The 23948-nt window shown below is 70.1% G+C and overlaps 2 protein-coding genes across 9 annotated transcripts in view; one reads left to right on the top strand and one right to left on the bottom strand.

Annotated features, from left to right (window-relative positions):
- The window catches only part of KMT2B (lysine methyltransferase 2B), a 42382-nt gene extending 23086 nt beyond the window's left edge, over positions 1-19296 (top strand). The window contains exons 8-37 of the mRNA XM_089772778.1: positions 3605-3853; positions 4049-4143; positions 4522-4620; positions 5005-5118; positions 5206-5352; positions 6280-6375; positions 6483-6600; positions 6729-6842; positions 7692-7876; positions 8333-8425; positions 8670-8777; positions 9000-9073; positions 9164-9285; positions 9757-9863; positions 10003-10140; positions 10410-10568; positions 10694-10814; positions 10996-11074; positions 11429-11583; positions 11794-12012; positions 13451-14846; positions 15364-15462; positions 15544-15641; positions 15893-16030; positions 16131-16205; positions 16490-16667; positions 17060-17167; positions 17300-17383; positions 17577-17706; positions 18314-19296. Coding sequence (XP_089628904.1) covers positions 3605-3853; positions 4049-4143; positions 4522-4620; positions 5005-5118; positions 5206-5352; positions 6280-6375; positions 6483-6600; positions 6729-6842; positions 7692-7876; positions 8333-8425; positions 8670-8777; positions 9000-9073; positions 9164-9285; positions 9757-9863; positions 10003-10140; positions 10410-10568; positions 10694-10814; positions 10996-11074; positions 11429-11583; positions 11794-12012; positions 13451-14846; positions 15364-15462; positions 15544-15641; positions 15893-16030; positions 16131-16205; positions 16490-16667; positions 17060-17167; positions 17300-17383; positions 17577-17706; positions 18314-18589 — 5174 coding nt within the window. The 3' untranslated portion in view covers positions 18590-19296. The remainder of the gene's footprint in view (positions 1-3604; positions 3854-4048; positions 4144-4521; positions 4621-5004; positions 5119-5205; positions 5353-6279; positions 6376-6482; positions 6601-6728; positions 6843-7691; positions 7877-8332; positions 8426-8669; positions 8778-8999; positions 9074-9163; positions 9286-9756; positions 9864-10002; positions 10141-10409; positions 10569-10693; positions 10815-10995; positions 11075-11428; positions 11584-11793; positions 12013-13450; positions 14847-15363; positions 15463-15543; positions 15642-15892; positions 16031-16130; positions 16206-16489; positions 16668-17059; positions 17168-17299; positions 17384-17576; positions 17707-18313) is intronic.
- Positions 19297-19432: 136 nt separating this feature from the next.
- On the bottom strand, positions 19433-23948 carry IGFLR1 (IGF like family receptor 1). 8 transcript variants are annotated; one of them, XM_075907804.2, is made up of 7 exons: positions 23324-23948; positions 22752-22938; positions 21638-21827; positions 21418-21523; positions 21119-21281; positions 20895-20990; positions 19433-20279 (listed from the first exon to the last, which is right to left on the bottom strand). In XM_075907804.2, the coding sequence occupies exons 2-7, from the start codon at positions 22900-22902 to the stop codon at positions 19693-19695; spliced, it is 1293 nt and encodes a 430-aa protein (XP_075763919.2). In that variant the 5' UTR covers positions 22903-22938; positions 23324-23948; the 3' UTR covers positions 19433-19692. The 8 variants fall into 8 exon arrangements, with proteins under 8 accessions (XP_075763919.2, XP_075763918.2, XP_075763917.2 ...); XM_075907803.2 differs by having other exon boundaries at positions 23188-23324; XM_075907802.2 differs by lacking the exon at positions 23324-23948 and adding an exon at positions 23137-23272.

The raw sequence follows: 23948 nt of genomic DNA, 5'->3' as shown, positions 1-23948 counted from the left end.
GCAGGCCGTGCCGTAGGGCTGGTGGCCCCGTGTCCGTGTCTCGGCCCCGCAGGCCGTGCCGTAGGGCTGGTGGCCCCGTGTCCGTGTCTCGGCCCCGCAGGCCGTGCCGTAGGGCTGGTGGCCCCGTGTCCGTGTCTCGGCCCCGCAGGCTGTGCCGTAGGGCTGGTGGCCCCGTGTCCGTGTCTCGGCCCTGCAGGCTGTGCCGTAGGGCTGGCGGCCCCGTGTCCGTGTCTCGGCCCCGCAGGCCGTGCCGTAGGGCTGGCGGCCCCGTGTCCGTGTCTCGGCCCCGCAGGCTGTGCCGTAGGGCTGGCGGCCCCGTGTCCGTGTCTCGGCCCCGCAGGCCGTGCCGTAGGGCTGGCGGCCCCGTGTCCGTGTCTCGGCCCCGCAGGCCGTGCCGTAGGGCTGGCGGCCCCGTGTCCGTGTCTCGGCCCTGCAGGCTGTGCCGTAGGGCTGGTGGCCCCGTGTCCGTGTCTCGGCCCCGCAGGCCGTGCCGTAGGGCTGGTGGCCCCGTGTCCGTGTCTCGGCCCTGCAGGCTGTGCCGTAGGGCTGGTGGCCCCGTGTCCGTGTCTCGGCCCCGCAGGCCGTGCCGTAGGGCTGGTGGCCCCGTGTCCGTGTCTCGGCCCCGCAGGCTGTGCCGTAGGGCTGGTGGCCCCGTGTCCGTGTCTCGGCCCCGCAGGCCGTGCCGTAGGGCTGGTGGCCCCGTGTCCGTGTCTCGGCCCCGCAGGCCGTGCCGTAGGGCTGGCGGCCCCGTGTCCGTGTCTCGGCCCTGCAGGCTGTGCCGTAGGGCTGGCGGCCCCGTGTCCGTGTCTCGGCCCCGCAGGCCGTGCCGTAGGGCTGGCGGCCCCGTGTCCGTGTCTCGGCCCTGCAGGCCGTGCCGTAGGGCTGGTGGCCCCGTGTCCGTGTCTCGGCCCTGCAGGCTGTGCCGTAGGGCTGGCGGCCCCGTGTCCGTGTCTCGGCCCCGCAGGCCGTGCCGTAGGGCTGGCGGCCCCGTGTCCGTGTCTCGGCCCCGCAGGCCGTGCCGTAGGGCTGGCGGCCCCGTGTCCGTGTCTCGGCCCTGCAGGCCGTGCCGTAGGGCTGGCGGCCCCGTGTCCGTGTCTCGGCCCTGCAGGCTGTGCCGTAGGGCTGGCGGCCCCGTGTCCGTGTCTCGGCCCTGCAGGCTGTGCCGTAGGGCTGGCGGCCCCGTGTCCGTGTCTCGGCCCCGCAGGCCGTGCCGTAGGGCTGGCGGCCCCGTGTCCGTGTCTCGGCCCTGCAGGCTGTGCCGTAGGGCTGGTGGCCCCGTGTCCGTGTCTCGGCCCCGCAGGCCGTGCCGTAGGGCTGGCGGCCCCGTGTCCGTGTCTCGGCCCTGCAGGCCGTGCCGTAGGGCTGGTGGCTCCGTGTCCGTGTCTCGGCCCCGCAGGCTGTGCCGTAGGGCTGGCGGCCCCGTGTCCGTGTCTCGGCCCTGCAGGCCGTGCCGTAGGGCTGGTGGCTCCGTGTCCGTGTCTCGGCCCCGCAGGCTGTGCCGTAGGGCTGGCGGCCCCGTGTCCGTGTCTCGGCCCCGCAGGCCGTGCCGTAGGGCTGGTGGCCCCGTGTCCGTGTCTTGGCCCCGCAGGCCGTGCCGTAGGGCTGGTGGCCCCGTGTCCGTGTCTCGGCCCCGCAGGCCGTGCCGTAGGGCTGGCGGCCCCGTGTCCGTGTCTCGGCCCTGCAGGCCGTGCCGTAGGGCTGGTGGCCCCGTGTCCGTGTCTCGGCCCTGCAGGCTGTGCCGTAGGGCTGGCGGCCCCGTGTCCGTGTCTCGGCCCCGCAGGCCGTGCCGTAGGGCTGGTGGCCCCGTGTCCGTGTCTCGGCCCCGCAGGCCGTGCCGTAGGGCTGGTGGCCCCGTGTCCGTGTCTCGGCCCTGCAGGCCGTGCCGTAGGGCTGGTGGCCCCGTGTCCGTGTCTCGGCCCTGCAGGCTGTGCCGTAGGGCAGGCGGCCCCGTGTCCGTGTCTCGGCCCTGCAGGCTGTGCCGTAGGGCTGGCGGCCCCGTGTCCGTGTCTCGGCCCTGCAGGCCGTGCCGTAGGGCTGGTGGCCCCGTGTCCGTGTCTCGGCCCTGCAGGCTGTGCCGTAGGGCAGGCGGCCCCGTGTCCGTGTCTCGGCCCTGCAGGCTGTGCCGTAGGGCTGGCGGCCCCGTGTCCGTGTCTCGGCCCCGCAGGCTGTGCCGTAGGGCTGGTGGCCCCGTGTCCGTGTCTCGGCCCTGCAGGCTGTGCCGTAGGGCTGGTGGCCCCGTGTCCGTGTCTCGGCCCTGCAGGCCGTGCCGTAGGGCTGGCGGCCCCGTGTCCGTGTCTCGGCCCCGCAGGCCGTGCCGTAGGGCTGGCGGCCCCGTGTCCGTGTCTCGGCCCTGCAGGCTGTGCCGTAGGGCTGGCGGCCCCGTGTCCGTGTCTCGGCCCCGCAGGCCGTGCCGTAGGGCTGGTGGCCCCGTGTCCGTGTCTCGGCCCCGCAGGCCGTGCCGTAGGGCTGGCGGCCCCGTGTCCGTGTCTCGGCCCCGCAGGCCGTGCCGTAGGGCTGGTGGCCCCGTGTCCGTGTCTCGGCCCCGCAGGCCGTGCCGTAGGGCTGGTGGCCCCGTGTCCGTGTCTCGGCCCTGCAGGCTGTGCCGTAGGGCTGGCGGCCCCGTGTCCGTGTCTCGGCCCTGCAGGCCGTGCCGTAGGGCTGGTGGCCCCGTGTCCGTGTCTCGGCCCCGCAGGCCGTGCCGTAGGGCTGGTGGCCCCGTGTCCGTGTCTCGGCCCTGCAGGCTGTGCCGTAGGGCTGGTGGCCCCGTGTCCGTGTCTCGGCCCTGCAGGCTGTGCCGTAGGGCTGGTGGCCCCGTGTCCGTGTCTCGGCCCCGCAGGCCGTGCCGTAGGGCTGGCGGCCCCGTGTCCGTGTCTCGGGCCCGCAGGCCGTGCCGTAGGGCAGGCGGCCCCGTGTCCGTGTCTCGGCCCTGCAGGCCGTGCCGTAGGGCAGGCGGCCCCATGTCCGTGTCTCGGCCCCGCAGGCTGTGCCGTAGGGCTGGCGGCCCCGTGTCCGTGTCTCGGCCCCGCAGGCCGTGCCGTAGGGCTGGTGGCCCCGTGTCCGTGTCTCGGCCCTGCAGGCCGTGCCGTAGGGCTGGTGGCCCCGTGTCCGTGTCTCGGCCCTGCAGGCCGTGCCGTAGGGCTGGCGGCCCCGTGTCCGTGTCTCGGCCCTGCAGGCCGTGCCGTAGGGCTGGTGGCCCCGTGTCCGTGTCTCGGCCCTGCAGGCCGTGCCGTAGGGCTGGTGGCCCCGTGTCCGTGTCTCGGCCCTGCAGGCCGTGCCGTAGGGCTGGCGGCCCCGTGTCCGTGTCTCGGCCCTGCAGGCCGTGCCGTAGGGCTGGTGGCTCCGTGTCCGTGTCTCGGCCCCGCAGGCTGTGCCGTAGGGCTGGTGGCCCCGTGTCCGTGTCTCGGCCCCGCAGGCTGTGCCGTAGGGCTGGTGGCCCCGTGTCCGTGTCTCGGCCCCGCAGGCCGTGCCGTAGGGCTGGCGGCCCCGTGTCCGTGTCTCGGCCCTGCAGGCCGTGCCGTAGGGCTGGCGGCCCCGTGTCCGTGTCTCGGCCCTGCAGGCCGTGCCGTAGGGCAGGCGGCCCCATGTCCGTGTCTCGGCCCCGCAGGTCGTGCAGCGGTGAAGCTGGCGCCGGCGCGGGACTCTGAGGACTCGCAGGAGGAGTTCCCGGCGCCCTGGGAGCTGATGCTGGGGGCGACGGAGACGGCCGAGCAGGAGGCCCTGCTGCAGCGCAAGTCGGCCCGGCGCTGTGTCAAGCAGAGACCCTCCTACGACATCTTCGAGTCCACAGACGACTCGGAAGCCGAGCCCCAGCCGGGCTCTGCTACGCCGCGCAGGAAGCCCTCCCGCGACTCGGGTGAGCTGCCCCGCTGGGGCCTGTGTCCCTCGCCTGAGCCAGCTCCCCCGGTGCACGGGGGCTGCTCCCCTCTCCCCCTGTCCGGTTGTCAGCTTTCCGCTCATGCTCTGCTTGTCTGGGCCCCAGCCTGGCTCCCTGTGCTGTGGGGCCTGGTGGGGCTGGGCCTTCTGGTCCCTAACACTCTTTGCCCCCCAGACCTGCTCCCCATGGAGGCGGAGGAGCAGAGCCGGCCGCGGCGGACCCCGCTGCAGCCTGTTGTGCAGCTCAAGGCCAGGCGGAGGCTGGAGAAGGTGAGGTGACCCTGAGCAATGCACGGGGCTCAGTCCCCCTGATTCCCTGCCCCTGCCTCCCCCTTAGCCCGGAGGGAGCCAGGCCCAGAGCAGAGGGAGAGGAGCTTGGGATCCCACAACTGCCACCGTCGTGGCTAGTCATGGGCGAGGGGGGGGGGGCGGCCCACTTTGTTCCATCCCGGCTTCCCCACAACTTCATGGCCCATCCCTGAGCCAGCCACTCCCTGCCCTCGGGCCCTATGGAGTGGGTGCCAGTCCCCTTCCCCCTCCCCCCCCCCCCCCCCCCCGCTCTGCTCCAGGACTCTCCCCCCTCTGGCTCGTTCCCATCCCAGTCCCCTGCCTCTTCCCCCCCCCGACTCCTGACTCTCTGCCCCCCAGGACTCGCTGTCCTCTGGCTCGTTCCCATCCTTCCCCAATGGCTGGAACGGGAAGCAGAAATCTACTGACGGGATCCACCGACTGCGCGTTGACTTCAAGGTGAGGGGGCAGCTGTGGTGGGGCGGCGCTTCCTGGCCCAGCTGCGGGAGGAGGGGGGGCACCGGCTCCTGGCCTTGGGGCAGGGTCGTGGGGCAGCTCAGGCCCATGAGGGCCATGCAGCAAAGGAGCTTTTCCTGTTCTGGGCTGACAGGGGCCTGGGTGGGGGCCATCCTGCTCCCTCAGGGCTCCACACCCAGCCCCCATCGGGTGTGCTGGGGCTGCTCCTCGCCAGGGGGTCAGCACGGGGGTGGGTGGACTCTGCAGCCCGTGCCCCACAGTGGGAGAGTCCCAGGGGGCATGGCTGCCGCCCCAGGCGCTGTGGGTCTGGGTGGCCCCAGCCAGCGGGCAGGGGGCTCATGTGGCGGGCGGGCGCATCTCTTGCAGGAGGACTGCGACCTGGAGAACGTGTGGCTGATGGGCGGGCTCAGCGTCCTGACCTCCGTGCCCGTCACTGCCCAGCTCATGTGCCTGCTCTGCGCCAGCCAGGGCTTCCACGAGGTGAGCGCGGGGCCGGGGCCGGGAGCGGCAGCAGGGCGGGGAGCCGGGACTCTGGGCAGAGCTCTCATGGGCCTGTCCCCGCCCCAGCTGGTGTTCTGCCAGGTTTGCTGCGACCCCTTCCACGTCTTCTGCCTGGAGGAGGATGAGCAGCCGCAGCGGGAGCAGGAGGAGAACTGGTGCTGCCGCCGCTGCAAATTCTGCCACGTGTGTGGGCGCAAGAACAAGGTCTCCAAGGTAGGTGCCTGGGCGGGAGGATGTACTCCAGAGCAGCCCTAGGGGGCGCTGTGCTGCGGGGGCAGGGCTGGGGCTGGCGCTCGGGGCTGGCCCGGTGCCCATGGGGTGCTGTGCTGTGGGGGGGCTGGCCCGGTGCCCATGGGGTGCTGTGCTGTGGGGGGGCTGGCCCAGTGCCCATGGGGTGCTGTGCTGTGGGGGGGCTGGCCCGGTGCCCATGGGGTGCTGCGCTGTAGGGGGGCTGGCCCGGTGCCCATGGGGTGCTGCGCTGTGGGGGGGCTGGTGCTCGGGGCTGGCCCGGTGCCCACTGGTGTGGTCCGTCTGCCTCCTGTGTTGTGCGCCCAGCCTGCTCTCCGGGGTACGTTCAGTCCCGGGTTGCGGAAAGCCAAGTGCGAACCCGTCCTCCGGCCCCCCATGGCGATTCCGGCCTCCGGCCCCCCATGGCGATTCCGGCCACCGGCCCCCCATGGCGATTCCGTCCTCCCCAGCCACCCAGCTGGGCGGCCTGACCCGGGTTCTGTCAGCCCTGGCAAGGCCGCGCAGCTGGCAGCAGGCACAGGGCCCTGGCTCGGTGCCGACGAGGGGCCCTGTCTGCACCGTCCCCGGAGCCGGCTGGGCCCTGCCCACGTCGCCGCCCCTCCCCCTGCCCCAGAGCCGGCTGGGCCCTGCCCACGTCGCCGCCCCTCCCCCTGCCCCAGAGCCGGCTGGGCCCTGCCCACGTCGCCGCCCCTCCCCCTGCCCCAGAGCCGGCTGGGCCCTGCCCACGTCGCCGCCCTGCCCAGAGCCAGCTGAGCCCTGTCTGTCCTTACGACTGCGGACACAACTACCCCCACCCCCACCCCTACCATTCCAGGGCTGGGCCCTGTGGGTGCTAGGGTGGGGGGGCACCATCTGTCTCACATCTGCCTTCTCCTTTCTGCCCCCTCACAGCCGCTGCTGGAGTGCGAGCGCTGCCGCAACTGCTACCACCCAGCCTGCCTGGGTCCCAACTACCCCAGCAAGCCCGTCCGCCAGAAGAGGGGCTGGGTGAGCGCGGTGGGGGCGGGGGAGGGGGGGTCTGTGGTGCAGCCAGCGGGGGGGGGGTGTGTCTGTGGGCCAGGGGTCCCTCACTAATGCTCCTATTGGCTCCCCAGATCTGCTCGGCCTGCATCCGCTGCAAGAGCTGTGGGGCTGCCCCGGGGAAGAACTGGGACACAGAGTGGTCCCAGGATTACAGCCTCTGCCCCCCCTGCTCCCTGCTCTATGACCAAGGTGTGTGGGGTGGGGACTGGGCCCGGGGCCGCCAGCTCCGTCTGGCCCCAGGGCAGGGGCTGGCTTGGGGGGCAAGGAGCCTCAGGGACACCAGCCCCATGCGCAGCACTAACTCTTCTGGCCCCCAGGGAACTACTGCCCCATCTGCTCGCACTGCTACGAGGACAACGACTACGAGAGCAAGATGATGCAGTGCGCCAAGTGCGAGCACTGGGTTCACGCCAAGTGTGAGGGGCTGTCAGGTCAGTCTGGCACCGCTGCACCCAGCGCCCCCGGCGCCTTCTGCCCCCCGCAGACCCACCCGCCGCCGCCCAGCGCCCCCGGCGCCTTCTGCCCCCCGCAGACCCACCCGCCACCGCCCAGCGCCCCCGGCGCCTTCTGCCCCCCGCAGACCCACCCGCCGCCGCCCAGCGCCCCCGGCGCCTTCTGCCCCCCGCAGACCCACCCGCCGCCGCCCAGCGCCCCCGGCGCCTTCTGCCCCCCGCAGACCCACCCGCCGCCGCCCAGCGCCCCCGGCGCCTTCTGCCCCCCGCAGACCCACCCGTCCCCGCTGCCGCCCAGCGCCCCCGGCGCCTTCTGCCCCCCGCAGACCCACCCGCCGCCGCCCAGCGCCCCCGGCGCCTTCTGCCCCCCGCAGACCCACCCGCCGCCGGCCAGTGCCTTCTGCCCCCCACAGACCCACCCGTCCCCACTGCCGCCCAGTGCCCCCAGCACCTTCTGCCCCCCGCAGACCCACCCGCCGCTGCCCAGTGCCCCCGGCGCCTTCTGCCCCCCACAGACCCACCCGTCCCCGGCGCCGCCCAGTGCCCCCGGCGCCTTCTGCCCCCCGCAGACCCACCCGTCCCCGCCGCCGCCCAGTGCCCCAGGCGCCTTCTGCCCCCCGCAGACCCACCCTTCCCCAGTGCCCCCAGTGCCTTCTGCCCTCTGCAGACACCCCCCAGCTCAGCGCCCCTTGTCCTGCCCCCTTGGCCCCTGAGCTCACCCTTCCTGTGCCTTGGGCTGCCAGCTAAGGCCTAGCCCTGCGCATCGCTCCCTGCCCGTGTGGGAGCTGCGTGCGGCGGGGCTGTCTGACCCCTCTGCTCTCTCCCCAGACGAGGACTACGAGATTCTGTCCAACCTGCCGGAGAGTGTGGTCTACACCTGCCGGCCCTGCTCGGGCAGTGACAAGGCCAAGTGGCGGGACGTGGTGAGCTCGGAGCTGCGCAAGGGCCTGCGGAGTGTCCTGCAGGGGCTGCTGGCCTCCCAGTGCGCCCAGCCTCTGCTGCAGTGTGCCCAGGTACAGGCCCGGAGAGCCCCAGCCGCCTGGCTCCCAGCCCCCTCCCCTCCACTCCCCTCCCCATGCGCCCAGGTATGGGCCTAGAGAGCCCCAGCCGCCTGGCTCCCAGCCCCTTCCTCTCCCCTCCCCTCCCTGCGCGCCCAGGTACGGCCCTGGAACTCGGACAGCCCCAGCCGCCTGGCTCCCGGCCCCCTCTCCTCCCCGCGTGCCCAGGTACGGCCCTGGGAGCTGGGAGAGCCCCTTGCTCTGTCCTTTGAGTCCCCACTCCCTTCCCAGAGCTGGGGCTAGAACCCAGAAGTCTTGGCTCCCAGCACCCCGATTAGTCCGGGTTGTTGCTGTAACAGTGGTTGCTCCCCTCCCCTCGTGGCCGGGGGGGAGGGGGGAAGTCCCAATCTGGGGCAGTGGAGCTTGGGGGAGGGGTCAGATCTCTGTGTGCTGAACCCCTCCTCCCCGCAGTGCTGCCTGGACGACGGCGTGAAGGTGCACCGGCGGCCCTGCGACCTGCGCACTGTCAGCAAGCTCTTTGAGCAGGGCCACTACGGCTCCGTGGTGAGGAGCACGGGCACAGGTGGAGCCAGGGAGTGGGGCGGGAGGGGATTGGGGCGGCCAGGGCAGGGTGCGATGGGAGCTGGACAGGGGGTATAAGGAGCAGGGCAGGGGTGCAGTGCAGGGGAGGGGGATATGGTGGTGGATGGAGGCTGTATGGCTGTCACAAGGGGCGGGGCTGGGGGCTTGGCCGTGGGTCGGCCCCGCCCCATGGTCTCTCTTCTCCCCCCTCCCTCCCCCCCCACAGCACGGGTTCAGCGAGGACGTGGTAGGCATCCTGCTGCGGGCCCTGGAGGAGCGGGAGGGCCCCGCGGAGGAGCAGGGCAGCCCCTCGGCCAAGGCGCTCTACATCGAGGTACCACCAGGGGGGTTCGGGGCAGGCTGTGCCCGGAGTGGGGGGCTGGGGGTGGGGGAGGGATGGCTGCTGAAAGCTGGGCCCCTCTGGAGAAGGCTGGGGGATGGGGCCTAGGCCCTGTGGGTGGGGGAGGGGCAGATGCAGGGCCCCAAGGGGGTGCGGAGGGTGGAGGCAGGGCCCCTGGCACCCCACGCAGCCCCATGGCTCGACTCTCTCCCACAGCTCATGGGGCGCACATTCAGCTGGTTCAACGCGCAGGACGCCAAGCGCTGGCAGTGCCGCAGCGGCCTCCCCAAGTGAGTACCGGGGGGCGGGCGGCAGGGACGCCGTGGGGTTCTGGGGGGGTTGGGGGGGCTCCCTGGCTCACTCTGTTGCTGTCTCCCCAGCGGCATGCTGCCTGACGCCGTGCTGCCCCCCTCCTCTGACCACATGTACGCGCAGTGGCGCCAGCCTGAGGAGCCCAGTGCCCCTGAGAACGGCCACCTGGCCCCTGAGGCCACCGGCACCAGTGAGTACGGGGACAGCGCAGGGCGCCCGGGTGCTGCTCTGGGATAAGGAATGGGGCAGGAAGCCGGCGGACATGCTAGGGGTGTGGTGCTGGGGCAGGGTGCTGGGTAGAGCCCTTGGAGGGCGCTGGGGCAGTGTGCTGGGGTGGGCGCTGGGGCAGGGTGCTGGGTGGTGTCCTGGGGGGCGCTGGGGCAGGATGCCAGGTGGTGTCCTGGGGGGTGCCGGGGCAGGGTGCCGGGGCAGGGCGCCGGGTGGTGTCCTGGGGGGCGCCGGGGCAGGGTGCCGGGGCAGGGCGCCGAGTGGTGTCCTGGGGGGTGCCGGGGCAGGGCGCCGGGTGGTGTCCTGGGGGGTGCCGGGGCAGGGTGCCGGGGCAGGGCGCCGAGTGGTGTCCTGGGGGGCGCCGGGGCAGGGCGCCGGGTGGTGTCCTGGGGGGCGCCGGGGCAGGGCGCTGCTCTCACTCCTCTCCTGGCAGGCGGGAAGGGCCAGGAGGCGGTGCCTTGGAAGCAGGGGCCAGGCAGCAGTGCGGAGGACAAGCGTCAGTGCGCCCTGTGTCTCCAGTACGGGGACGCCCCCTCCAAGGTAAGGCCTGGCCCTGCCAGGTGCACTCCTGGCTTTGGTGCCCTGCCTCAGGAGGGGAGGGCAGGGTTGGGGACCCTTGGGGGGCTGGCGAGACTGATCTTCTCTTCTCCCCCCCCCCCCCCCCCCCTCGTCCTGCCAGGACGCAGGCCGGCTCCTGTACATTGGCCAGAACGAGTGGACCCATGTCAACTGCGCCATCTGGTCGGCTGAGGTGTTTGAGGAGAACGACGGGTCGCTGAAGAACGTGCACGCCGCCGTGGTGCGGGGGCGCCAGATGGTGAGGGGCGAGCGCCGGGGCGGGGGAGGCCTGTGGTTGTCCCACAAACAGGGGTACTTGAGGCCGGGGGGGCAGGCTAGTGGTGGGGGGCTGGGTTCGGGGCTGGTGGAGGCTGTGTGCCAGCAGGGAGGCAGTTTGAGGCCTTGAGGGGTGGGCCTCCTGTGCTGGGGGGTTTGGGAGTGGCGGAGGTGGGGGGCAGGATTTGGGGCTGGGGTGGGCCTCGTGCTGGAGGGCTGTGGGGCTGCCCCTCACCCCTGCTGTGCCCCCAGCGCTGTGAGCACTGCCAGCGCACTGGCGCCACGGTGGGCTGCTGCCTCTCGGCCTGTCTCAGCAACTACCACTTCATGTGTGCCCGCCTGCGCCACTGCACCTTCCAGGAGGACAAGAAGGTTTTCTGCCAGAAGCACACGGACCTGCTGGACGGGACGGTGAGGGGCGGTGCTGGGGGAGGCTCTGGGGCGGGCCCCAAGGACCCTCCAGTGTGTTCGGGGGCCCCCAAGGCTGCTCCCAGGCAGGGGGTGCTGCCCCGCGCTGACCCGTTCTCCTGCCCCAGGAGATCGTCACCGAGGACGGGTTCCACGTGCTGCGCCGCGTCTACGTGGACTTCGAGGGCATCAGCTTCAAGAGGAAGTTCATGGTGGGTCTCGAACCCGACACCATCAACATGATGATTGGTGAGTGCGGTGCCGGGCTTCTGTGCCTCGCCCTGCCCCATGGTGGGGGGCTGGGACGTGGGGCCTCGCCCCCGTCTGCCCCTGGGGCGGGAACTGGGACCGGAACCTCTCCCCGCTGGGCTGCCAGCCCCCATCTGGCCCCAGGTGCCTTTGGATGTTCTCACCTCGTCCCCTCTTCTAGGTTCCATCAAGATCAACAGCCTGGGGCTGCTGACGGACCTGTCGGAGTGCGACGGCCGCCTCTTCCCCGTGGGCTACCAGTGAGTGCCGCCCCCTGGGGGGCCGAGCAGGCAGCTGGGGGTGGCCAGGGAGGGTAGTTAGCGCCCGGAGGGGGGGCCGCAAGGCCGAGCACAGAGCTGATGTCCAGTCGCTCCACCCCTGGGCACGTGGCACGGGGCAGCTGCAGCCACTCAGGGGAAGGGGCACCCGGCATGTAGGGAGGGGAGATCTGGCAGCTGATGCCGGAACCCCACCCAGCACCCATCTCCCCGAGCAGCACAAGCACAGAGCCAGGCTGGGCTCGGCGGGGGGGGTCCCGGAGCTCAGGTGGCTCTGAGCAGTGCCAGCCCGGCCCCGTGGCCCTGCTCTGGCAGCTCACCAGCCACCCCCGCCAGGTGCACCCGGCTGTACTGGAGCACGGTGGACGCCCGGCGGCGCTGCTGGTACAAGTGTCGCATCCTGGAGTGCCGGCCTCGGCCGAGCCTGGAGGAGCCGGCTGCGCTGGGGGGACAGGAGGAGAACCGGACCATTGCGCACAGCCCGGCCACAGGTGAGGGGGGCCTGCGGGGGGCTGCCCCGGTGGGCTCGAGGGGGCGGGGCTGGCTTGGCAGAGGATAAGACCCACTGCCGCTGGGGGAGACTGTGGCGGTTCCCAGCCGCTCCGCCCCAGAGGTGGCTGCATCTCGGCGCCGGGGGAGCCGTCCCTGGGCCGGGCTGTCAGGTCTCCGCCATCGGTGGCGTGTCCTTGCTCCTGTTTCAGACGCTCACCTCGGGGACCCGCACCTCCCAGGCACCGCGCCTGCTGTGCTGGCACCAGAGCGCCACTCGCCTTCCCGCATCCCGGGGCCCCTGCCTCCCCCCGAGCCGGCCGCTGCCTCCGTGCCCCGCTCCCTGGGCGGAGCCCGCATCAAAGTGCCCAACTACTCGCCCACGCGCCGGCCCCTGGCCGGGGTGTCCTCCCGCCCGCTGCCGTCGCCCGGTAAGTGCCACCCTCTGGCCGGGAGGGACAGGAGAGCGGGGCTGCTGCCCATGGCCTGGCCTCTCCAAGGGTCCTGTGTGTGGGTGAGGGGCTATGGCCCACAAGATGGGGGCCAATTTTATTTAATCTTTTTATCGCTGACCTTGGCACCAAAAGTGGAAGTGTCCTGATAAAATTTGCGGATGACACAAAGTTGGGGGCTATTGCCAATTCAGAAAAGGATCGGGATATCATACAGGAAGATCTGGATGACCTTGTAAATTGGAGTGATAGCAATAGGATGAAATTTAATAGTGAGAAGTGTAAGGTTATGCATTTAGGGATTAATAACAAGAATTTTAGTTATAAGCTGGGGACACACCAGTTGGAAGTAACGGAGGAGGAGAAGGACCTCGGAGTCCTGGTTGATTATAGGATGACTATGAGCCGCTATTGTGACATGGCCGTGAAAAAGGCTAATATGATCTTGGGATGTATTAGGCGAGGTATTTCCAGTAGGGATAAGGAGGTGTTAGTGCCATTATACAAGGCATTGGTGAGACCCCATTTGGAATACTGTGTGCAGTTCTGGTCTCCCATGTTTAAGAAGGATGAATTCAAACTGGAACAGGTACAAAGAAGGGCCACTAGGATGATCCGAGGAATGGAAAACCTGACTTATGAAAGGAGACTCAAGGAGCTTGGCTTGTTTACCTTAACCAAAAGAAGGCTGAGGGGGGACATGATTGCACTTTTTAAATATATTAGAGGGATAAATACCAGGGAGGGAGAGGAATTATTTAAGTGAGGTTCTGGAACGGCCTTCCAAGGGAAGTAGTGGGGGCAAAAGATCTATCTGGTTTCAAGATTAAACTAGATGGGTTTATGAAGGGGATGGTTTGATGAGATAACAGGATCTTGGTAACTAATTGACCTTTCACTATCAGAGTTAAATAGGTCAATGGAGGGATGATAGGAGTTACTATAGAGAACTTTCTGGGTATCTGGCTGGTGAGTCCTGCCCACATGCTCAGGGTTTAGCTGATCGCCGTATTTGGGGTCGGGAAGGAATTTTCCTCCTGGGTAGATTGGCAGAGACCCTGGAGGTTTTTCGCCTTCCTCTGTAGCATGGGGCACAGATCACAGCTGGAGGATTCTCTGCATCTTGGGGTCTTCAAAGTATTTGAAGGCTTCACTATCTGAGCTATAGGTGAGAGGATTATTCTAGGAGGGGTGGGTGAGATTTTGTGGCCAGCACTGTGCAGGGGATCAGACTAGATGATCATAATGGTCCCTTCTGACCTTAAAGTCTATGAGATGCTGGGAGATCCCTTCAGGGTTGTGCCTTGTGGGATTGTGGGGGACTTCCTGGGGTCTGATCCTGTTTGGGAGGGGCATGTGGAGTTCCTGTCTAGGGCCAGCGTGTGACCCAGTTTTCTCCCCCCCCCCCCCTCCCCAGGTAGCTCGTCCATGGCTCACCACATCCTGACAGTGGGCGACCCGGACTTCACGCCACTGCGCCGCCCCCGGCGCCATAGCCCCCTCTCGCCGCGCCCACCCCCCCGCCGAGCCCCCTCCCCTCCGCGCCCCACCAGGACTCGACTGCTGGGTGCCACCTCTCTCAGGGCAGGGGCTGCTCCCCCAGGGAGCAGCCCACAGCACCCCCCTACCTCAGCCGGGCTCAGCCAGCCCCCGGCCCACCCGCCTACCTCCCCTGCGCCGCCCTCGCCCCCCGGCGTGCCCCCCGAGCTGGCCTTCGACGAGCTCAATGTCTCAGACCTGGAGTTTGACGACAGTCTGCTGGACGAGTCCTTCCAGGAGGGGGGCGAGGGGCGGGGGCCCTGCTCCTCACCTGGCCTGCCCCTGCCCGGCCCCAGCGACGAGGAGGAGGAGGAAGAGGAAGGTGCTGGGGGCACCGGACGCTACTTCCGCTTCCCCCGCACGGTGGTGACGCGGGAGCTGGACCTGCCGCCGTACCCACTGGATCTACCGCTGCCCCACATCGACCAGCTGGACGGGGTGGATGATGGGGAGGGAGAGGGGCGGGGTGCGAGCAGCAAGCGGGCGGAGCCAGGGGCGGAGCAGGGCTCGGCTGGCCCCGCCCCCCCGCCAGAGGACCTGCCCTCGGAGATTGTGGACTTTGTGCTGAAGAACCTGGCCGAGGGCAAAGCCCCAGAGCCCAGCGTCAATGGCGGCGAGCCGGGCCCCGCGCCGGACCCTCCCCACGCCTTGGGCTGGGTGCCGGGCAGCCCGGGCGTCCGGGTGCTGGGCCCCGAGGTGCCTGCCCCCCCCAAGCCTGGCTCCAAGGTCATCCTGGTGAACAAGCTGGGGCAGGTCTTCGTCAAGATGCAGGGTGGGGAGGAGGCGGCGGCGGGGGGCGGCCTGGAGGGGCCGGGTGCCCCCGCCAAGCCAGGCCCAGCCGTGCCCCCACAGGCCCCACCCGGCCTGGGCACAGTGATCTTCCGCGCCGCCGCCCCGCTGGGTGTGGCCCAGAGCCCCGTGCCCACCTGGACCATCCGGGCGCCGCTGCTCAGCATGGTGCCCATGGTGAACGTGCTGCGGGCGCCGGGCGCTGGGGGGCAGCTCACCTTGGGCCCCTCGGCCCTGGTCACGCCCTCGCTGGGGCTGCCCCAGCCCTGCCTGCTGCAGCGCCTGGCCCTCAACTCCGGCTTGCTCCACCTGCCCATGCCTCAGCCCCCCGCCAGCGCCAAGAGGGGCGGTTCTGCTGGGGCCGGCGTCCCCCCCAAGCGGCCCAAGCTGGAGGAAGAGGAGGAGCCGCTGCCCCCTGCGTCGCCGGCTGGTGTCCCCGAGAGCCAGAGCAGGAATGGCCTCGCTGGCCCCCCGCCGGGCCCTGGGTAGGTGTCCCCAGGAAGACCCCCGCCCGGCCCCTCGCTCCTGGCCCACAACCCCTGCCAGCCCAGCCCTGGGTGCCCTCCGGCCCGGCCCCTCGCTCCTGGCCCACAGCCCCTGCCAGCCCAGCCCTGGGTGCCCTCCGGCCTGGCCCCTCGCTCCCGGCCCACAGCCCCTGCCAGCCCAGCCCCTCGCTCCTGGCCCACAACCCCTGCCAGCCCAGCCCTGGGTGCCCTCCGGCCCAGCCCCTCCCCCCGCCCGGCCCCTCGCTCCTGGCCCACAACCCCTGCCAGCCCAGCCCTGGGTGCCCTCCGGCCCAGCCCCTCCCCCCGCCCAGCCCCTCGCTCCCGGCCCACAACCCCTGCCAGCCCAGCCCTGGGTGCCCTCCGGCCCAGCCCCTCCCCCCGCCCGGCCCCTCGCTCCCGGCCCACAGCCCCTGCCAGCCCAGCCCTGGGTGCCCCCCGGCCTGGCCCCTTGCTCTCATCCTGCAGCCCTCTGAGCCCTGCTGTGCTGGTGTTGCAGGCCTGGCCGGGTGCGGATGAAGACCCCTTCGGTGAGGAGCGTCCTGGACCTGGTGGCGCTGAAGGAGCAGGCGGAGCTGAGTGACGGGGACAGCACGGGGTGAGTATCAGCCCTGCTGGTGCCTGCCTGGCCCCTACTCCCCAGCCCAGCTGTGCTGAGCTCCCTCTGGCTCCCCTGCAGGTCTCCCTCCGATCCTTCCCTGGCCCCGAAGTGCAGTCCCCGCAGGCCGGATCCCAGCCTGGAGCCTCTGCCGGAGCCCACCTGGCACCGCTATGCAGGTACTGCCTGGGCGGGCAGGCTAGGGCGCTGTGCTGGGAGGGGCACCGAGGGGATTGGGCAGAGGGAAGGGGGTTGGGGGGCCGGGGGAGGGGTGCTGGTGGGTTGGGGCGTTGGGGAGCACAGTGCTGCTAGGCATGGCTGGGGGCCAGAGCGGGGCTGGGGGCTGGAGCGGGCGCCCGTCCTGGCCGTGGAAGGTGGCGCGGAGACATAGGCCCGTACCAGCCCCGTCCCACTTCACTCTGTGCCCCAGGGGAGCCGTCGAGCTCGGACGAGGACGCCCTGTACTGCGAGGACAAGGAGAACGAGGCGCCACCCAAGAGCCAGCCGCACCTGCGCTTTGAGCTCAGCAGCGAGGACGGGTTCAGCGTGCAGGCGGAGAGCGTGGAGGGTACCGTGGGTCACCGGGGCGCTGGCTCTGAGCAGCCCCAGGGCGGGGTGGGGGTGCCAGGCAGCCCGGCGGCTCATGCTGCCCCCTGCTCTCTCCCCAGGTGCCTGGAAGGCCGTGATTGAGAAGGTGCAGGAGGCCCGAGCCAACGCCCGCCTGAAGCACCTCTCATTTGCTGGTGAGTGTGGAGAGCCCTGGCCTGGGCCTCGGAGGGCAAGGGGGGCAGGAACCAGGCTCCCTGGGTTCTCTGGGCAGGGTGGGGGAAGGGGTAGGAGCTGGGCCCCAGCAGGGTGGGAGAAGGAGGGAGGAGCTTGGCCCAGGCTCCGGCAGGTGGGGGAAGGGGCGGGAGCCGGGCCCCAGCAGGGTGGGAGAAGGGGGGAGGAGCTTGGCCGGGGCTCCGGCAGGGCGGGGGAAGGGGCGGGAGCCGGGCTGTGGCCTGCGGGGCTGACGGGGTCTCCCCAGGCATGAACGGGGTGCGCCTGCTGGGCATGCACCACGACGCCGTCACCTTCCTGGTGGAGCAGCTGCACGGCGCCAAGTCCTGCCACAAGTACAAGTTCCGCTACCACCAGCACGAGGAGGAGGAGGAGCCGCTGCCCCTGAACCCCAGCGGCTGCGCCCGCGCCGAGGTCTACGTCAGGTGGGGCCGAGGGGCGTGTGCTGGGGGGGGCAGGTGGGGCCGAGGGGCGTGTGCCGAGGTCTACGTCAGGTGGGGCCGAGGGGCGTGTGCTGGGGGGGGCAGGTGGGGCCGAGGGGCGTGTGCCGAGGTCTACGTCAGGTGGGGCCGAGGGGCGTGTGCTGGGGGGGCAGGTGGGGCCGAGGGGCGTGTGCCGAGGTCTACGTCAGGTGGGGCCGAGGGGCGTGTGCCGGGGGGGGGGGCAGGTGGGGCCGAGGGGCGTGTGCCGAGGTCTACGTCAGGTGGGGCCGAGGGGCGTGTGCCGGGGGGGGGCAGGTGGGGCCGAGGGGCGTGTGCTGGGGGGGCAGGTGGGGTGGGGGCTGGCTGGTTCTCTAACCCTGCCCCTCCCCTCCCAGGAAATGCACCTTCGACATGTTCAACTTCTTGGCGTCCCAGCACCGCACGCTGCCCGAGGGCGGCACCTACGACGAGGAGGAGGACGAGGTGCAGCTGAAATCCACCAGGTAGCCACTTAGGGAGCCAGGACGCCTGGGTTCTGTGCCCCGGGGGGGTTGGGGTTGCCTGCGGGGGGGGGGGGGGAGGTTGCCCAGGCCACGAGCAGGCTGGTCTGATGGGCAGTGTCCCACTCTCTCCAGACGAGCCACCAGCCTGGAGCTGCCCATGGCCATGCGCTTCCGGCACCTCAAGAGAACCTCCAAGGAGGCTGTGGGCGTGTACAGGTAGTGGCCCCACCCCCGACTCCCTGCCAACCCTGGGGATGCCCATGGCTCCACCCACATGGGGAGGGGAGGGGGGCGGGAGCGAACGTGGGTATCTGGCCCCCTGCTCTGTTTGCTCCGGGGACACTCGGCCCGTTACGCCTGCCCTGCGCTGTGGCGCTCGGCTAGCGCTGCCTGTGCCCCGCCCCCCCAGGTCGGCAATCCACGGGCGTGGGCTGTTCTGCAAGCGCACCATCGAGGCGGGCGAGATGGTCATCGAGTACTCGGGCATCGTCATCCGCTCCGTGCTGACCGACAAGCGGGAGAAGTACTACGACGGCAAGGTGCGGGCGGGGAGGGGCTGCTGGGGGGGGGGATGGGGTTGCAGAGGGGGGGTTGCCAGCTTGCAGGGGGGTGGCTGGGGCAGGGGTTGCTGGTCCACGGGGGAGCGGGGTTGCCAGCTTGTGGGGGGTCTCTGGCCCACGAGGGAGGTGGGGGTTGCTGGCCCACGGGGGAGCGGGGTTGCCAGCTCGTGGGGGGTCTCTGGCCCACGAGGGAGGTGGGGGTTGCTGGCCCACGGGGGAGCGGGGTTGCCAGCTCGTGGGGGGTCTCTGGCCCACGAGGGAGGTGGGGGTTGCTGGCCCACGGGGGAGCGGGGTTGCCAGCTTGTGGGGGGTCTCTGGCCCACGAGGGAGGTGGGGGTTGCTGGCCCACGGGGGAGCGGGGTTGCCAGCTCGTGGGGGGTCTCTGGCCCACGAGGGAGGTGGGGGTTGCTGGTCCACGGGGGAGCGGGGTTGCCAGCTCGTGGGGGGTCTCTGGCCCACGAGGGAGGTGGGGGTTGCTGGCCCACGGGGGAGCGGGGTTGCCAGCTCGTGGGGGGTCTCTGGCCCACGAGGGAGGTGGGGGTTGCTGGCCAGGGTTCACCTGTGACCTGCCCCCTCCTCCCCCCAGGGCATCGGCTGCTACATGTTCCGCATCGACGACTTCGACGTGGTGGACGCCACGATGCACGGCAACGCCGCCCGCTTCATCAACCACTCGTGCGAGCCCAACTGCTACTCCCGCGTCATCCACGTGGAGGGGCAGAAGCACATCGTGATCTTCGCCCTGCGGCGCATCTTCCGCGGCGAGGAGCTCACCTACGACTACAAGTTCCCCATCGAGGACGCCGGCTCCAAGCTGCCCTGCAACTGCGGGGCCAAGCGCTGCCGCCGCTTCCTGAACTAGCCCCCCGCCTGGGGGGCAGAGCTCGGGACGCCCCCTGTCCTGGCCAGGGCCTGGAGGCTGGGATCAGCCCTCTCCAGAGCCTCCTGGCTTCCTGCTACCTCCCCCCGCTCCCCCTCTTCTCCTCCTGCCCTCCTGCAGCCCAGGGTGGAGGAGAGGGGGGGGAGTCCAGCTGCTCGACACCCCCAGACGCTGGCCGGGCACGGGAGGCCCCAGCATCTGTCCCGGGGGCAGGGCTCGGTGCCTCCGACTGCTGTGATTTCCCCTCCCCAGCCCAGGGCAGCTTCTGGCTCTGGCCCCCTCTTCCACAGCAGAGGAGCAAGACTTGATGTGGGGCAGGCCCCTTAGCAACAGGGTCTGGCCTCCTTTTGCAGAGCCCCCATGGGGGCTGGGCTGGGGTGCACCGTAACCCCCCCCAATCTGCACTAGCAGAGGCACAGGGGTGGGGTGTGTGCCCAGCCCCCCACTTCCCTGAGTCTGGACTCCCAGTGCCCCCTAGGGGGCTGCTTTCCTTTTTGTACGGGGAGGGTGTGAGTGGGGGTGGGGGACCAGGACAGGCCCCCTGCAACCCCCCCACCCTGTAGATATTTGTACAGATGTTTCTAAACCTGTTTATTTTCTATGCACTTTTTTATTTAAAGTGGCAAGTCGGCCCTGTGCCCCCAGCCTCGCCCCGTTGGTATAATTTTAAATAAATGGCCATTTTCACATGCTGAGCTCTTCCTGGGGCGGGGCTGGGAAAGGGGGTGTGCTGACATGGGGCTGGAAACGACTCTGCTGCTTGGCCTGGGCCGGCTGCAGCTCCCTGCTCCCTCCCCCCTCCCCCTAGGGGGCTTGTGCCTGCTGCTCTGGGCTGGTGCTGTGTGGTGGTATGTGCGGCTGTTCCTCACCCCAGAGGTGGCTGCATCTTGGTGCTGGGCGGTTTTCCCTGGGCTGGCTGCATCTCCCAGGCCCCTGCCCTGGCTCAGTGTGGGTCTCTGTCTGGGACAGGGAGTCAGTATTAGGGCCTGCAGAGTGTCCCCAGCCCCTCCTGCTGCCCTCAGCCTGGGGAGGTAGCGTCTGGCAGCTTGTCCCTCACCCCTCTCCAGCAGGGGCCAGTCCTGCTGTCATGGCTGCCCGGAGCCCTCTAACCCTGCCCCATGCTTGAGGGGGAGCAGTGGGGAGCCTGGCCCAGCACGGGTAGGGGCTGGAGTGCAGGTGCCAGGATGAACAATGGCCTGGCTTGTTTCCTTCCTCCAGCCAGGGCCCCTGGGGGTTGTACCAGGCCCAGGGGGACACCTCACTCTCTCCAGCACCTGCAGAGCATCCTTGCGCCCCATGGCGCCCAGCAGCCCGGCCAGCTGCCCCAGCGTGGCCTCGGGCTGGCGGGCAGCCACAGTCTCCAGCGTGGCACGCAGGGGGCTGCGGGTGCTACGCAGGGAGTAGGTGTAGTTGATCCAGGTGGCAGAGAGGCCGTAGCGGGAGGCCAGGTGCCGGGTGCCCCCCCCGGCCTTCCCCTCAGGGTCCAGCAGCATGATCAGTTCCTCCAGCACGTCGGCATCATCCAGCAGGTGCTGCAGTGGCAGCCCCCACAGGCTGGGGGGGGCAGGTGTGGTGAGCTGGGCCCCAGGAGCAGCCGGGCAGGACTGGGGGGCACCACACCTGCCAGCACGGCCGGCAGAGCCAGCTGTCTCCTCAGCACTCAGCAAGGAACCTGGGGCAGGAAGGTGTGAGGTTGAGCCCTGGCCCTCAAGGATGAGGTTAGAATACAGCTGCCAAGGAACAGAGCTCTGCCCCCAGAGTCAGGCCCCACCCCCTGCCCTAGGAGCTCCGCCTCCCAGGATATGAGCTCCTGGTACTTAGAGCAACCCTGCCCTGGGGGCTGGCCCCTCCCACAGCACTCCTAGCTGCTGCCTCTTTCCAATGAGAGCGGGTAGCAGATAGGCCAGCTGTGGGCCTGGCAGGCAGTGGGTGGGATGGCCATGGGGCGGGTGGGCAGTGGGTGGGATGGTGGGGGACTGACAGGCAGTGGGTGTGTAGGGGGTGGCCAGGGCGTTGGCTGGCAGTGGGGGTGGGGTGGCTGTGGGGTTGGTGACTGAGGCTTGCTGGCTGGCAGTGGGGTGGCCGTGGGGCTGGCTGGCAATAGGGGGGTGGCGGGACTGGTGCTATGAGGCTGGCTGGCAGAGGATGTGGGGTAGCTGGTGGGGATGGGGCGGCTGTGGGGTTGGCACCCATGAGAATGGCTGGCTGTGGGGGTGAGGCCACTGTGGGGCTGGCCGGCCAGCCGGCCATGGGAGTGGGGCGGCCGTGGGGCTGGCTGGCTACTCACCCTGCTGGGGGCAGCGACCCTGCTGCGTCCAGATGAAGAGGGCGATGGCCGCCGTGAGCAGCAGCGTGGTCAGGACCACAACCCAGATGCCGTAGCCTGCAGGGGGGACAGGGTGACAGGGCAGCTCCAGCGCCTGCGGCCCCAGGCAGTGGGGCTGCTGTGGGCACCGCCTGGAGGGGGCCCAGGGACTCCGGCCTTGCCCCGGGGAGGCAGAGCCCAGGTACCTGCCGGGTTGCTGGGGAACAGGTGCTGAGGGAGCTGGGTGGTGGCTGGAGCTGAGCCCAGTGCCTGGCCCGTGGCCGCTGTAGCTGAAAGGCGCGGGGGGGGCTGAGGGGCAGCCCCCGACCAGCTCGTGGGGGGAGGGCCTGAGGACACAGCAGCAGGGGCCTGAAAGGCAGAGCCAGGCAAGAGAATTAACTCAGCTGGACCCCTCCCAGTCTGAATAGCTTCCCCTGCCCCCGCTCTAACCACTAGGCCCCCTTCCCTGAGGCCAGACCCAGGCCTCCTGGCTCCCAGCACCTACCTCCATTGGGCTGCTGCAGTTGCTGGTGGCTAGGGCCATAGGGGGACACTGCTTGGGGGGGACACAGCACCGGTCCTGGCACCTCCCAGCTGGACCCAGTAGCTGCCTGTGGAGCCAAGAGCAGCCTGGTCAGAGAGCCAAGGGCTGGCTCCCAGGTCCCCCCCAACCACTAGGCCTCCCTTCCCCCAGCCCCTCGTGCCCAGGCGGGGCCCTGCCGTACCCGGGCGGGCAGCACTGGGTGTTGCTCTCAGGGGTGCAGGGGACGAAGGGGACGCTGGCCGGGCAGGCGGAGCAGGGCTGGCACAGCAGGAATGTCCCGTTGTTGAAGGAGCCGGGGGGACACGCTTGGCTCGGAGACGCGAAGCGGCCGCCTGTGTCCCTCACGCCGCAGTTCACCGTGAACTGCCGCCCTGGGTGGGAGGGGAGTGGGTCAGCGCCCAGCGCCCATGTCCTGGGAGCCCCACTGCGCTCTATGCCCTGAATCCCAACATCCCCTGCTGTGCCCCCTGCCCCGCCACACAGCACCCCGCCGAGCCCCCTACCCCACAGCACCCTGCCGAGCCCCCTGCCCCACAGCACTCCCTACTGCGCTCCCTGCCCCACAGCACAGCACCCTGCTGAGCCCCCCGCCCCACAGCACTCCCTACTGCACCCCCTACCCCACAGCACAGCACCCTGCTGAGCCCCCCGCCCCACAGCACTCCCTACTGTGCCCCTGCCCCACAGCACAGCACCCTGCTGAGCCCCCCGCCCCACAGCACTCCCTACTGCACCCCCTACCCCACAGCACAGCACCCTGCTGAGCCCCCCGCCCCACAGCACTCCCTACTGTGCCCCTGCCCCACAGCACAGCACCCTGCTGAGCCCCCCGCCCCACAGCACAGCACTCCCTACTGTGCCCCCTGCCCCACAGCACAGCACCCTGCCGAGCCCCCTGCCCCACAGCACTCCCTACTGCGCTCCCTGCCCCACAGCACAGCACCCTGCTGAGCCCCCCGCCCCACAGCACAGCACTCCCTACTGTGCCCCCTGCCCCACAGCACAGCACCCTGCTGAGCCCCCCGCCCCACAGCACAGCACTCCCTACTGTGCCTCCTGCCCCACAGCACTCCCTACCGTGCCCTCTGCCCCACAGGACAGCACCCTGCTGTGCCCTCTGCCCCACAGGACAGCACCCTGCTGTGCCTCCTGCCCCACAGCACTCCCTACCATCCCCTGCCCCACAGCACTCTGCTGAGCCCCTGCCCCACAGCACAGTGCCTGCTACAGAGCCCCCCCACAGCCTAGTGCCCCCTGCCGAGCTCCATGGCCTAGCCTATGGCCCCCCCACTCACCACGCAGCTGGACGTGGCTGTAACCGGTTGCACAGGGGACACAGGCCTGGGCTGTCTGGTTCCAAAAGTGCAGGTGGCTGCAGCGGCTGGACACGGGGGCGCGGCTGGCGCAGGCACCGGGCAGCAGGCAGAGCAGCAGGGGCAGCAGCATGGCAGGGCCGAATGTGTGTGGGGGATGGGCTGGGACCTGGGAGCCACGGGGGGTGGGTGAGTTAGTGGTCACCTATCCCCCCACATCTGCCAGCTTCCCCATCCCACCCCAGGGCCATACCCCTCCCCCAGAACACACCTGACTGAATCCAGCCCCTCCACCCCCAGCTCCAAAGCCACCTCAGCCCCTGCCCGCTCCCTGGGCCTGTGCCCCTTCTGCACACTCCCGCCATACCTCCCTGCCTGCGTCCTGCCCCAGCCCCTGCCCCCAGGCGCGCCCCCCTGCCTGGCGTGTGCCCGTTTCCTGCTGGTCTCCCACAGCTGGCTGGGCTGGCGCACTTCACGTAGGGCTGATTTGCTGCTCATGGCGGGCAGGCGTGAGGCTCCCTCGAGCTGCCCCCCGTTTCCTGTCTCCACCCTACCAGGTTTCCTGCTGCCCTGAAAACCAGCACATCGCATCAGCACGGCTGCGCACGGGGAATATCCAGCCAGCGCGGAGATGTCACCACTGTCAGGGCAGGGCAGCAGGGAAACAGCTGCGCATGACACCGCATGGGACAGCCCACCTGGCACTGAGCTGCAGCCGCCTCTGGGGCAGGGCAACTTGGGAACAGCCACACGTGGGGCTGGCCCACCCAGTGCCATCTCTGGGGCAGGGCGGCTAGAGAACAGCCACACGAGGCAGGCACGCCTGGCACTGAGACAGGCACGCCTGGCACTGAGACAGGGCTTGTTCTGAGGGTCTTGCAGCCAATGACTCTAGGCCAAATCCAGGGGCTGAGAGTGCTGGAAAAGTGACGCTAAAGCGCACAGAACGCAGGGCGTGTGGGCAGACTGAGAATGGGTGGGAGGAATGACGTTCGAGTGGAAACTTCTCATAGCAATAGCAGCCACGTGGCTACAGCTCAGTGCCAAGCAGGCCAGCCCTGTGTGGTGTTATATGTGGCTGTTCCTTGGCTGCTCTGCCCCAGAGGTGGCTGCAGCAGTTACAATTTCTGTTGGGTAGAAAAAGGATTTTACCCTCAGCATTTCAGATGCAGTTTCGGG

This window comes from Pelodiscus sinensis, chromosome 22 (assembly GCF_052426305.1).
Source record: "Pelodiscus sinensis isolate ZL-2025 chromosome 22, ASM5242630v1, whole genome shotgun sequence".
NCBI classification, from domain to species: Eukaryota; Metazoa; Chordata; order Testudines; family Trionychidae; genus Pelodiscus; species Pelodiscus sinensis.
Note: the sequence above shows the minus strand (reverse complement) of the source record. Positions and strands in the feature narration are given on the sequence as shown.